Source organism: Astyanax mexicanus, chromosome 7 (assembly GCF_023375975.1).
Source record: "Astyanax mexicanus isolate ESR-SI-001 chromosome 7, AstMex3_surface, whole genome shotgun sequence".
NCBI classification, from domain to species: Eukaryota; Metazoa; Chordata; class Actinopteri; order Characiformes; family Acestrorhamphidae; genus Astyanax; species Astyanax mexicanus.
This window is the reverse complement of record NC_064414.1, coordinates 12,669,546-12,683,784: the sequence shown is the minus strand read 5'-3', so window position 1 is coordinate 12,683,784 and position 14,239 is coordinate 12,669,546. Positions and strand designations below refer to the sequence as shown.

General features: G+C 42.7%; 1 protein-coding gene and 2 long non-coding RNA genes across 3 annotated transcripts in view; 1 reads left to right on the top strand and 2 right to left on the bottom strand.

Moving 5' to 3' along the window:
* The window catches only part of acoxl (acyl-CoA oxidase-like), a 95,519-nt gene that overhangs the window by 36,346 nt on the left and 44,934 nt on the right, over nt 1-14,239 (top strand). The window contains exon 13 of the mRNA XM_022685010.2: nt 10,391-10,480. Within this exon, the coding sequence (XP_022540731.2) occupies nt 10,391-10,480 (90 nt within the window). The remainder of the gene's footprint in view (nt 1-10,390; nt 10,481-14,239) is intronic.
* Nucleotides 2,503-4,774, bottom strand: LOC125802964 (uncharacterized). The gene is made up of 3 exons (XR_007440007.1): nt 4,705-4,774; nt 3,328-3,786; nt 2,503-2,970 (listed from the first exon to the last, which is right to left on the bottom strand). It is a non-coding gene; the product is annotated as an uncharacterized LOC125802964 (long non-coding RNA).
* Nucleotides 8,051-9,393, bottom strand: LOC125802966 (uncharacterized). Its single transcript, XR_007440009.1, has 3 exons — nt 9,332-9,393; nt 8,363-8,464; nt 8,051-8,107 (listed from the first exon to the last, which is right to left on the bottom strand). It is a non-coding gene; the product is annotated as an uncharacterized LOC125802966 (long non-coding RNA).

Sequence of the window (14,239 nt, the reverse complement as noted above, 5' to 3'; positions counted from 1 at the left end):
AAACCCCAGAACCTACTTATCTAACCAACACAGCACCATCCATCTGTTATCAAACCCCAGAACCTACTAATCTAACCAGCACAGCTCCATCCATCTGTTATCAACCCCCAGATCCTACTAATCTAACCAGCACAGCACTGTTCATCTGTTATCAAACCCCAGAACCTACTAATCTAACCAGCACAGCTCCATCCATCTGTTATCAGACCCCAGAACCTATTAATCTAACCAGCACAGCTCCATCCATCTGTTATCAAACCCCAGAACCTACTAATTTAACCAGCACAGCACCATCCATCTGTTATCAAACCACACAACCTACTTATATAACCAGCACAGCTCCATCCATCTGTTATCAAACCCCAGAACCTACTAATCTAACCAGCACAGCACCATCCATCTGTTATCAAACCACACAACCTACTAATCTAACCAGCACAGCTCCATCCATCTGTTATCAAACCACACAACCTACTAATCTAACCAGCACAGCACCATCCTTCTGTTATGAAACCCCAGAACCTACTAATCTAACCAGCACAGCTCCATCCATCTGTTATCAAACCCCAGAACCTACTTATCTAACCAACACAGCACCATCCATCTGTTATCAAACCCCAGAACCTACTAATCTTACCAGCACAGCTCCATCCATCTGTTATCAACCCCCAGATCCTACTAATCTAACCAGCACAGCACTGTTCATCTGTTATCAACGCCCAGAATCTAGTAATCTAACGAGCACAGCTCCATCCATCTGTTATCAAACCACAGAACCTATTAATCTAACCAGCACAGCTCCATCCATCTGTTATCAAACCCCAGAACCTACTAATCTAACCAGCACAGCACCATCCATCTGTTATCAAACCACACAACCTACTTATATAACCAGCACAGCTCCATCCATCTGTTATCAAACCCCAGAACCTACTAATCTAACCAGCACAGCACCATCCATCTGTTATCAAACCACACAACCTACTAATCTAACCAGCACAGCTCCATCCATCTGTTATCAAACCACACAACCTACTAATATAACCAGCACAGCTCCATCCATCTGTTATCAAACCCCAGAACCTACTAATCTAACCAGCACAGCACCATCCTTCTGTTATGAAACCCCAGAACCTACTAATCTAACCAGCACAGCTCCATCCATCTGTTATCAAACCCCAGAACCTACTTATCTAACCAACACAGCACCATCCATCTGTTATCAAACCCCAGAACCTACTAATCTTACCAGCACAGCTCCATCCATCTGTTATCAACCCCCAGATCCTACTAATCTAACCAGCACAGCACTGTTCATCTGTTATCAAACCCCAGAACCTACTTATCTAACCAACACAGCACCATCCATCTGTTATCAAACCCCAGAACCTACTAATCTTACCAGCACAGCTCCATCCATCTGTTATCAACCCCCAGATCCTACTAATCTAACCAGCACAGCACTGTTCATCTGTTATCAAACCCCAGAACCTACTAATCTAACCAGCACAGCTCCATCCATCTGTTATCAGACCCCAGAACCTATTAATCTAACCAGCACAGCTCCATCCATCTGTTATCAAACCCCAGAACCTACTAATCTAACCAGCACAGCACCATCCATCTGTTATCAAACCACACAACCTACTTATATAACCAGCACAGCTCCATCCATCTGTTATCAAACCCCAGAACCTACTAATCTAACCAGCACAGCACCATCCATCTGTTATCAAACCACACAACCTACTAATCTAACCAGCACAGCTCCATCCATCTGTTATCAAACCACACAACCTACTAATCTAACCAGCACAGCTCCATCCTTCTGTTATGAAACCCCAGAACCTACTAATCTAACCAGCACAGCTCCATCCATCTGTTATCAAACCCCAGAACCTACTTATCTAACCAACACAGCACCATCCATCTGTTATCAAACCCCAGAACCTACTAATCTTACCAGCACAGCTCCATCCATCTGTTATCAACCCCCAGATCCTACTAATCTAACCAGCACAGCACTGTTCATCTGTTATCAACGCCCAGAATCTAGTAATCTAACGAGCACAGCTCCATCCATCTGTTATCAAACCACAGAACCTATTAATCTAACCAGCACAGCTCCATCCATCTGTTATCAAACCCCAGAACCTACTAATCTAACCAGCACAGCACCATCCATCTGTTATCAAACCACACAACCTACTTATATAACCAGCACAGCTCCATCCATCTGTTATCAAACCCCAGAACCTACTAATCTAACCAGCACAGCACCATCCATCTGTTATCAAACCACACAACCTACTAATCTAACCAGCACAGCTCCATCCATATGTTATCAAACCACAGAACCTACTAATCTAACTAGCACAGCTCCATCCATCTGTTATCAAACCACACAACCTACTAATCTAACCAGCACAGCTCCATCCATATGTTATCAAACCACAGAACCTACTAATCTAACCAGCACAGCTCCATCCATCTGTTATCAAACCCCAGAATCTACTAATCAAACCAGCACAGCACCATCCATCTGTTATCAAACCCCAGAACCTACAAATCTAACCAGCACAGCCCCATCCATCTGTTATCAAACCACAGAACCAATTAATCTAACCAGCACAGCTCCATCCATCTGTTATAAAACCCCAGAATCTACTAATCTAACCAGCACAGCACCATCCATCTGTTATCAAACCCCAGAACCTACTAATCTAACAAGCCCAGCTCCATCCATCTGTTATCAAACCCCAGAACCTACTAATCTAACAAGCCCAGCTCCATCCATCTGTTATCAAACCCCAGAACCTACTAATCTAACCAGCACAGCTCCATCCTTCTGTTATCAAACCACAGAACCTACTAATCTAACCAGCACAGCTCCATCCATCTGTTATCAAACCACAGAACCTACTAATCTAACCAGCACAGCTCCATCCATCTGTTATCAAACCACAGAACCTACTAATCTAACCAGCACAGCTCTATCCATCTGTTATCAAACCACATAACCTATTAATCTAACCAGCACAGCTCCATCCATCTGTTATAAAACCCTAGAACCTACTAATCTAACCAGCATAGCACCATCCGTCTGTTATCAAACCCCAGAACCTACAAATCTAACCAGCACAGCTCCATCCATCTGTTATCAAACCCCAGAACCTACAAATCTAACCAGCACAGCTCCATCCATCTGTTATCAAACCACAGAACCTTTTAATCTAACCAGCACAGCTCCATCCATCTGTTATGAAACCCCAGAATCTACTAATCTAACCAACACAGCACCATCCATCTGTTATCAAACCACAGAACCTACTAATCTAACCAGCACAGCTCCATCCATCTGTTATCAAACCCCAGAACCTACTAATCTAACCAGCACAGCTCCATCCATCTGTTATCAAACCACAGAACCTACTAATCTAACCAGCACAGCTCCATCCATCTGTTATCAAACCACAGAACCTATTAATATAACCAGCACAGCTCCATCCATCTGTTATCAAACCACAGAACCTATTAATCTAACCAGCACAGCTCCATCCATCTGTTATCAAACCCCAGAACATACTAATCTAACCAGCACAACTCCATCCATCTGTTATCAAACCCCAGAACCTACTAATCTAACCAGCACAGCACCGTCCATCTGTTATCAAACCCCAGAACCTATTAATCTAACCAGCACAGCTCCATCCATCTGTTATCAAACCCCAGAACCTACTAATCTAACCAGCACAGCTCCATCCACCTATTATCAAACCCCAGAACCTACTAATCTAACCAGCACAGCTCCATCCATCTGTTATCAAACCCCAGATCCTACGAATCTAACCAGCACAGCACCGTTCATCTGTTATCAAACCCCAGCACCTACTAATGTAACCAGCACAGCTCCATTCATCTGTTATCAAACCACATAACCTACTAATCTAACCAGCACAGCTCCATCCATCTGTTATCAAACCACAGAACCTATTAATCTAACCAGCACAGCTCCATCCATCTGTTATAAAACCCTAGAACCTACTAATCTAACCAGCATAGCACCATCCGTCTGTTATCAAACCCCAGAACCTACAAATCTAACCAGCACAGCTCCATCCATCTGTTATCAAACCCCAGAACCTACAAATCTAACCAGCACAGCTCCATCCATCTGTTATCAAACCACAGAACCTTTTAATCTAACCAGCACAGCTCCATCCATCTGTTATGAAACCCCAGAATCTACTAATCTAACCAACACAGCACCATCCATCTGTTATCAAACCACAGAACCTACTAATCTATCCAGCACAGCTCCATCCATCTGTTATCAAACCCCAGAACCTACTAATCTAACCAGCACAGCTCCATCCATCTGTTATCAAACCCCAGAACCTACAAATCTAACCAGCACAGCTCCATCCATCTGTTATCAAACCACAGAACCTATTAATATAACCAGCACAGCTCCATCCATCTGTTATCAAACCACAGAACCTATTAATCTAACCAGCACAGCTCCATCCATCTGTTATCAAACCCCAGAACATACTAATCTAACCAGCACAACTCCATCCATCTGTTATCAAACCCCAGAACCTACTAATCTAACCAGCACAGCACCGTCCATCTGTTATCAAACCCCAGAACCTATTAATCTAACCAGCACAGCTCCATCCATCTGTTATCAAACCCCAGAACCTACTAATCTAACCAGCACAGCTCCATCCACCTATTATCAAACCCCAGAACCTACTAATCTAACCAGCACAGCTCCATCCATCTGTTATCAAACCCCAGATCCTACGAATCTAACCAGCACAGCACCGTTCATCTGTTATCAAACCCCAGCACCTACTAATGTAACCAGCACAGCTCCATTCATCTGTTATCAAACCACATAACCTACTAATCTAACCAGCACAGCTCCATCCATCTGTTATCAAACCCCAAAACCTACTAATGTAACCAGCACAGCACCGTCCATCTGTTATCAACCCCCAGAACCTAGTAATCTAACCAGCACAGCTCCATCCATCTGTTATCAGACCCCAGAACCTATTAATCTAACCAGCACAGCTCCATCCATCTGTTATCAAACCCCAGAACCTACTAATTCAATTAAATTTTATTTATATAGCGCTTTTTACAACAAAGGTTGTCACAAAGCCGCTTTACAGGAAAAACAGGTCCACGCCTCTTATGAGCAGCACCACAGAGATGCCAATTTTATGGTGACACAGTGGCAAGGAAAAACTCCCTTTAAGAGGAAGAAACCTTGGAAGGAACCAAGACTCAGTCCGAGGAACCCATCCTACTCGGGTTGACCCGCTCAGTACAAACAAACAACAAACAAATAACAGAACAAAAACAGTACAGAGAATTAATGTGAACTATGGCTAATATAACAGGTACTAATTTATGAATATAAGAATGTGATGGGCACAAACTATAGAGCTATGGCTAATACAGAAACAGATTCTGAGTGTGTTAATGGTAATCAGTGCAGGGTTGCAGAGCCGGAGAACAACACAGCAGGCAGTGGAGAGCCAGGCTGGGAACATCAGGAACAGGGCATCTCCATACATGTAAAAGAGATAGATAGAGAAAACAGAAAGGAAAGGAAGAGAAAAAAAAAGCAGAAGTTAGAAGGGTTGTGAAATAATTCTGATGAGTAGAAGGACAGGGCTGATTCCTGAAAGCTGGAACCACAGACGGACACATCCAGGAAGACCGGCCGGCCAGGCGTCTCAGCACATGTGAGAAAGATAGAGAGAGAGAACAGAGAGGGGAGGGAAGAGAAAGGGGTTAGAAGGGTTTTATAAAACTCTGCTGGAGTGGGATGGGCACTGGTAGCAGCAGCTCAGGACATGGGGAGAGAAAGAGAAAGCAGATGATTAGGACAGGGTTTATATTTGCTGGATAAGCTGTAAGAGGAAGAAAATTGTAATGAGACATTACTCAAAAGCTTGAGCAAATAGAAATGTTTTGAGTCTAGATTTAAAGATTGAGAGTGTGTCTGAGTCCAGTATATATATATATATATATAAGTTGGGGAGCTTTATAAAAGAACGCTCTTCCTCCTGCATAGTTTTTTCTAATACGCGGGACTAATAACAGGCCAGCGTCTTGGGAGCGGAGTGAACGCGGCGGATTGTAAGGAGTAAGGAGTTCCTGTAGATAATGCGGGGCCAGACCATTGAAGGATTTATACGTCAGGAGAAGTATTTTATAATCTATACGAAATCTAACAGGTAGCCAATGTAGGGATGAAAGAATAGGTGTAATGTGATCGAACTTTCTAACTCTGGTAAGCACTCTTGCGGCTGCATTCTGAACTAGCTGGAGTTTATGGAGTAATTTATGTGGACTTCCAGCCAACAACGCGTTGCAGTAGTCCAGCCTGGAGGTTATGAATGCATGTACCAGCTTCTCAGCATCTTCCAGAGAGAGTATACTGCGGATTTGAGCTATATTTCTTAAGTGGAAGAATGCAATTTTGACTATGCTACATATGTGAGCATCAAACGAAAGAATTGGGTCAAAGATGACCCCAAGGTTTCTCACAGTTTTACCAGGTATAATTAAGTGACCGTCTATGTCTACAGTATTAACATTTATGTTTTTATCAATATTAGGACCTAATAGAAGGACCTCAGTTTTATCAGAATTAAGTAAGAGAAAGTTGTGTGTCATCCAATTTTTAATGTCTTTAATACAGTCTGTTAATACTAATCTAACCAGCACAGCTCAATCCATCTGTTATCAAACCACAGAACCTACTGATCTAACCAGCACAGCTCCATCCATGTTATCAAACCACACAACCTACTACTATAACCAGCACAGCTCCATCCATCTGTTATCAAACCACACAACCTATTAATCTGACCAGCACAGCTCCATCCATCTGTTATCAAACCCCAGAGAGCTCCATCCATCTGTTATCAAACCCTAGAACCTATTAATCTAACCAGCACAGCTCCATCCATCTGTTATCAAACCCCAGATCCTACGAATCTAACCAGCACAGCACTGTTCATCTGTTATCAAACCCCAGAATCTACTAATCTAACCAGCACAGCACTGTCTATCTGTTATCAAACCCCAGCACCTACTAATCTAACCAGCACAGCTCCATCCATCTGTTATCAAACCACATAACCTACTAATCTAACCAGCACCGCACAATCCATCTGTTATCAAATCATCAAATCAAATCAAATTTATTTGTATAGCGCTTTTTACAACAGGTGTTGGCACAAAGCAGCTTTACAGAAACATGATTACAGGACAAAGAATCAGGCAAAACATTGTCAAACATTATCAAACCCCAGAACCTACTAATCTAACCAGCACAGCACCATCCATCGGTTATGAAACACCAGAACCTACTAATCTAACCAGCACAGCACCATCCATCCGTTATCAACCCCAGAACCTAGTAATCTAACCAGCACAGCTCCATCCATCTGTTATCAAACCCCAGAACCTACTAATCTAACCAACACAGCACCATCCATCTGTTATCAAACCCCGGAACCTACTAATCTAACAAGCACAGCTCCATCCATCTGTTATCAAACCCCAGAACCTACTAATCTAACCAGCACAGCTCCGTCCATCTGTTATCAAACCCCAGAACCTACTAATCTAACCAGCACAGCACCGTTCATCTGTTATCAAACCCCAGAACCTACTAATCTAACCAGCACAGCGCCGTCTATCTGTTATCAAACCCCAGCACCTACTAATGTAACCAGCACAGCTCCATCCATCTGTTATCAAACCACATAACCTACTAATCTAACCAGCACTGCACAATCCATCTGTTACCAAACCCCAAAACCTACTAATCTAACCAGCACAGCGTCGTCTATCTGTTATCAAACCCCAAAACCTACTAATGTAACCAGCACAGCTCCATCCATCTGTTATCAAACCACATAACCTACTAATCTAACCAGCACTGCACAATCCATCTGTTACCAAACCCCAAAACCTACTAATCTAACCAGCACAGCGTCGTCTATCTGTTATCAAACCCCAAAACCTACTAATCTAACCAGCACAGCACCGTCCATCTGTTATCAACCCCCAGAACCTAGTAATCTAACCAGCACAGCACCATCCTTCTGTTATCAAACCCCAGAGACTACTAATCTAACCAGCACAGCTCTATCCATCTGTTATCAAACCCCAGAACCAACTAATCTAACCAGCACAGCACCATCCATCTGTTATCAAACCCCAGAACCTACTAATCTAACCAGCACAGCACCATCCATCTGTTATCAAACCCCATAACCTACTAATCTAACCAGCACAGCTCCGTCCATCTGTTATCAAACCCCAGAACCTACTAATCTAACCAGCACAGCTCCATCCATTTGTTATCAGACCCCAGAACCTACTAATCTAACTAGCACAGCACCATCCATCTGTTATCAGACCCCAGAACCTAGTAATCTAACCAGCACAGCTCCATCCATCTGTTATCAAACCCCAGAACCTACTAATCTAACCAGCATAGCACCATCCATCTGTTATCAAACCACAGAACCTACTAATCTAACCAGCACAGCTCCATCCATCTATTATCAAACCACAGAACCTACTAATCTAACCAGCACAGCTCCATCCATATGTTATCAAACCACACAACCTACTAATATAACCAGCACAGCTCCATCCATCTGTTATCAAACCACACAACCTTTTAATATAACCAGCACAGTTCCATCCATCTGTTATCAAACCACACAACCTTTTAATCTAACCAGCACAGCTCCATCCATCTGTTATCAAACCACAGAACCTACTAATCTAACCAGCACAGCTCCATCCATCTGTTATCAAACCACATAACCTATTAATCTAACCAGCACAGCTCCATCCATCTGTTATCAAACCCCAGAACCTACTAATCTAACCAGCACAGCTCCATCCATATGTTATCAAACCACACAACCTACTAATATAACCAGCACAGCTCCATCCATCTGTTATCAAACCCCAGAGACTACTAATCTAACCAGCACAGCTCCATTCATCTATTATCAAACCCCAGAACCTACTAATCTAACCAGCACAGCTCCATCCATCTGTTATTAAACCCTAGAACGTACTAATCTAACCGGCACAGCACCATCCATCTGTTATCAAACCCCATAACCTACTGATCTAACCAGCACAGCTCCGTCCATCTGTTATCAAACCCCAGAACCTACTAATCTAACCAGCACAGCTCCATCCATTTGTTATCAGACCCCAGAACCTACTAATCTAACCAGCACAGCTCCATCCATCTGTTATCAGACCCCAGAACCTACTAATCTAACCAGCACAGCTCCATCCATCTGTTATCAAACCCCAGAACCTACTAATCTAACCAGCACAGCACCATCCATCTGTTATCAAACCCCAGAGTAAATGCCAGTTTTTCATTTGTTTATTAATTTGCTCCTAAGCTAATCTTTTGTTACAGTTTGAAATACTTTGAAGAATGCGATTTAAATGTGATATAGATCAGTTCATCACAAATCATCGAATTAATTATTGTTTTGAAAACAGTACTGAAGGTAAAAGTACAGTACTTTGCTATGTAATTACAGAAAGCAATGGAAAGTCGTTTTTAGAGTTAAAGGAAGCGCATAAAATGTATCAGAGTTAAAATATTAAGCTTCTTGAAAATATGTAGTAAAGTAAAAGTGGAAGTAGGAGAGAAAATAATACTCCAGTAGATACTGATACAGCAATTTAGTACTTAATTACAGTACTGATGTAGTTGTACTTTCTTACTATACATCTCCGTAACATTGCAGATGAAGGGATAAAAAAAATAAGCACTGGCATCAATACACTCTTTCACTGAACCAACCATTAGACAATTAGACTGGTAGCCACTAGAGGGCAGCCCACACATATTGTTAGAGTAGAAAATCTTATCTGATCAATGTCTTTTTCCCTCTTTATTTTAGACAGTGGAATGTATAAACAAAGCTCTGTTTGATATGTTTGTAACTCTCTCAGACTCATGTCAGGCGTAATAAAATATATTGAAATACAGTTATGTCAGAATTACATCTCCAAGCGTATTTATTATTTATTTAAACATCTGCAGTTATTTGCACTGCAGAGTGTAAAGCATGTTAAAACCACAAAAACTGCAAACCCACAGAGAACTGAAGATGGTAAAAAGTGCATTTAACCAGCTCTGACATTTACCTTTTTCACAGCTCTCACCACACATCGCATGAAATAAAAGGAAACAGAACTTTGGTTTGGTTTTGCCTGGCAGAGTATTTTTGGTAGAAAAAGTAAAGTGTTGAAAGTGTACAGATATTAATTGAGCATGTTTTAATATTTTTTATGCTTGTATTCTCAGGGATTCATGATGGAAAACAGGATCCCTTCACTGAAATGTGACTCTGACGTCTTTGTGACTTTTGAGGGAGACAATATGGTCATGCTTCAGGTAAGCCTTACCTACAGTACCAGCTTCAGTCATATTTTACTCTAATAATGTCTTTAAAATGTATATAAAATACTACATATTTTTTTAACATAAGTGAATATAATCAAGTTATTAAATAATGTTTTCATTTATTAAGAGAAAAAATAACTATCCTGAACTTTTGCCCCCCAATGAATTTACTGTAAGTAATCACACTTTTTGCAAAACTGTATTTAATTTCACTAGCCACAACCAGCCCTGATTACTGCCAAACCTGTAGAATCAAGAAATCACTTTAATAGAACCTGTCTGACAACATGAAGCAGCTGAAAGATCTCAAAAAGCAGTTGAGAAAAAGACATTGATCATCTATCAGTTTAGAAAAGGTCAATGGCCAGAGACCGTAATTATTCCAAAAGGGCATGGACAACTCATCCAGGAGGTCACAAAAGAACCCAGAACAACATCTAAAGAACTGCAGGCCTCACTTACCTCAGCTAGGTTAAGTAAAATGATTAAATAATAAGAAAAAGTTTGGACAAAAAATGGTATCCAAATGTATCCCCGGGACTTTGGACTGACAGAAGGTGTGTCCTGTTACATTTGGCGTAAAACACATAATTTCAGAAAAAGATCATCATACTACATGTTAAACATGGTGGTGGTAGTATGTTGATCTGGTGCTGCTTTGCGCGTCTAGTCAAAGTCAAAGTCAAAGTGTTTTTTATTGTCATTTCAGCTATATACAGAGTACACAGTGAAACGAAACAACGTTCCTCCAGGGACCATGGTGCACATAAACACAGTGTAGACAGAACAATAGTGCAACAGTACAAAAGTGCAGACAGACAATACAACACAATACAGACAAAGAATAATAAATAACAAGACAGTGTGCAAATTATGCAGTGTGCAAAAAAGACCAGTAAGGTAGTAATTACCTCTATTACACAGTGTGCAATAGAGTCCAGTGAGGTAGTAGGGTTTTTAGTGCTTTCCATTTTCTGGGGTAAGTGGGGTAAGAGTGTGTGTGCATGTACAGAAAAACCATCAGTTCAGTCTCTGCAGTTGAGGAGTCTGATGGCTTCGGGAAGAGATGTTGAAGATGTCCGTGAGAACATCTGTCAGCTGGTCTGCGCACTCCCTGAGCACTCTGCCGGGGATGTTGTCCGTCCTGCAGCTTTTCGTGGGTTGACTCTGCGCAGAGTGTTCCTCACATCCACTGCAGTCAGGCACAACACCTGCTCGTCCGGCTTGGGCATGGTCTTTCTCACCATCGTGTTGTTTTGTGCCTCAAACCGTGCATAAAAGTTGTTCAGGGCATCAGGGAGGGAGGCATCACGTTCACAGGATGGTGGCATTGTCCTGTAGTTGGTGATTGCCTGGATGCCCTGCCACATACGCCGCGCGTCACCCGTGTCCTTGAAGTGGCTGTGGATTCTCTGGGTGTGTGCGCGCTTTGCCTTTCTGATGGCTCTTGACAGGTCGGCTCTCGCTTTCCTCAGGGCCACCTTGTCACCCACTCTGAAGGCGGAGTCACGGGTCCTCAGCAGCGCACGTACCTTAGCAGTCATCCAAGTGTATTGATGGTCTTGGAGACAATGACTTCATCAATACACTTGCTGATGTAGCCAGTGACTGATGCTGCATACTCCTCCAAATCAACAGAATCGCCTTCAGTAGCATCCTCCCTAAACATGTCCCATGCAGTGCACTCAAAACAGTCCTGAAGGGCAGAGATGGAGCCTGCCGGCCAGGTTTTCACCTGCTTCTGAACTGGTCTGGAGCGTCTGATGAGTGGTGTGTATGTTGGAGTCAGCCAAACACACATGTGGTCCGAGAAAGCGAGGTGGGGGCGGGGCTCCGCCCGGTACGCGCTGGGGATGTTTGTGTAAACAAGATCCAGCGCGCTCGCTCCTCTCGTTGCAAAGTCCACATGTTGATGTAATTTAGGGAGCACTGACTTGAGATTTGCGTGGTTGAAATCTCCGGCGATAATAAACAGTCCGTCTGGGTGTTTGTTCTGCAGATCGCTGATAGACCGATAGAGTTCACACAGAGCCTCTTTAGCATTAGCACCAATGCTAGCGCTGGGTGGGATGTAGACAGCAGCTATTAGCACGGCGGAGAACTCCCATACTAAATAAAAAGGTCTGCACTTGACTATCAGGAACTCCACCAGCGGAGAGCAGTGTTTGGCGACAGTCACAGCGTTGTTACACCATTCCGTGTTGATGTAAACACACACGCCTCCACCGCGGGTCTTCCCGCATAGAGCCGCGCTCCTATCCGCTCTGAACGCCATTAGCCCGGCTAGCTGAATGGCGCTGTCCGGAATGTTGTCGTTCAGCCACGATTCCACAAAAAACAAAGCACAGCAGTCTCTGAACTGGGTTGTTCGCTGGAGTCGGATGTAGTCCAGTTTATTGTCAAGGGAACAGACGTTTGCCAGAAAGAGCGATGGTATAGCCGGCCGGCTAGGACTAGCCTTTAGCCTCGCGCGGATCCCGGCTCTCTTTCCGCGCTTCCGCTTACGCTCGCACCGCTTGCGATGGCACTTCCGCTGGGCTCCGACGTCAGGAAACACCGCGGGCTGGCGGCCTGGGTCTCTTAGCAGGCTAAGCTCAAGTAGCGTCTGCAGAACCTCGTCCGGTAGCGTGTTTTCTGGCTGATTTCTCCACTGTAGCAGGGTCTGGCGGTGGTAGAACATGTGCACGGGTGTTCCGATGCACATATTTGCAGGAAATAAACGGAAAAAACGACAAGTAGTAACACAAAAGCACCATTTAACGGACCCGGAGCGGCCGCTGCGTGTTAACGCGCCGCCATCTAGGGGCTGGACAACTTGCTGTAAAAGATGGAACCAGGAATTCTGCTGTTTATCAGAAAATCCTGAAGGAGAAAATCTGGTCATCTGTTTTTGACCTCAAGCTTAGGTGTACTTGGGTTCTGCAGCAGGACAATGACCCAAAGCACACAAACAAGTCCACCTCTGAATTGCTTAAAAAACTAAATGAAGGTTTTGGAGTGGCCTAGTCAAAGTCTGATTGAGATGCTGTGGATGATCTTATACATGACTTTTATGCAATTTCTTCAGATCGTGACATAATGTGTTGCTTTTTGAGATCTTTTAGCTGCTTCATGTTGTCAAACAGATTCTATTTAAGTGATTTCTATTTTAAGTGATTTAGAGAAAGTGTGCAATAATTCTTTAAACAAAATTAAACAGGTACATAAATTTGGACACCCGTGTCATTTTATTGATTTGAATACCTGTAGCACTAATTACTGGAACACAAAATTAGTTTGGGAAGCTCATTGACCCTTGACCTACATACACAGGTGAATCCAATTATGAGAAAGAGTTAAACTCTGCTCAAAATCTACTAAAGCATTCATGCAGAGGAACAAGTACAATGTTCTGGAATGATCATCTCAGTTTCCAGACCTGAATATTATTAAAAATCTGTGGTGTGGTTTAAAGCGGGTTGTTCATGTTCAGAAACCATCAAACCTGACTGAATTGAAGATTATTTGTACAGAAGGATTATCCAAATACCTTCAACTAGAAGCCAGACTCTCATTAGAAGCTATAGAAAGAGTTTAGACACTGTTATTTCTGCAAAAGGAGGATCTACTAAATATTGATGTAATTTTCCTGTTTGGGTGCCCAATTTTATAAACTTCATTTAATTTCTCGTATATCACTGTGTTCATCTGCTATATGTTATATTTAACTGAAATTGCTAATCTGAAAAACCAATGATTTATAAAGAAAAA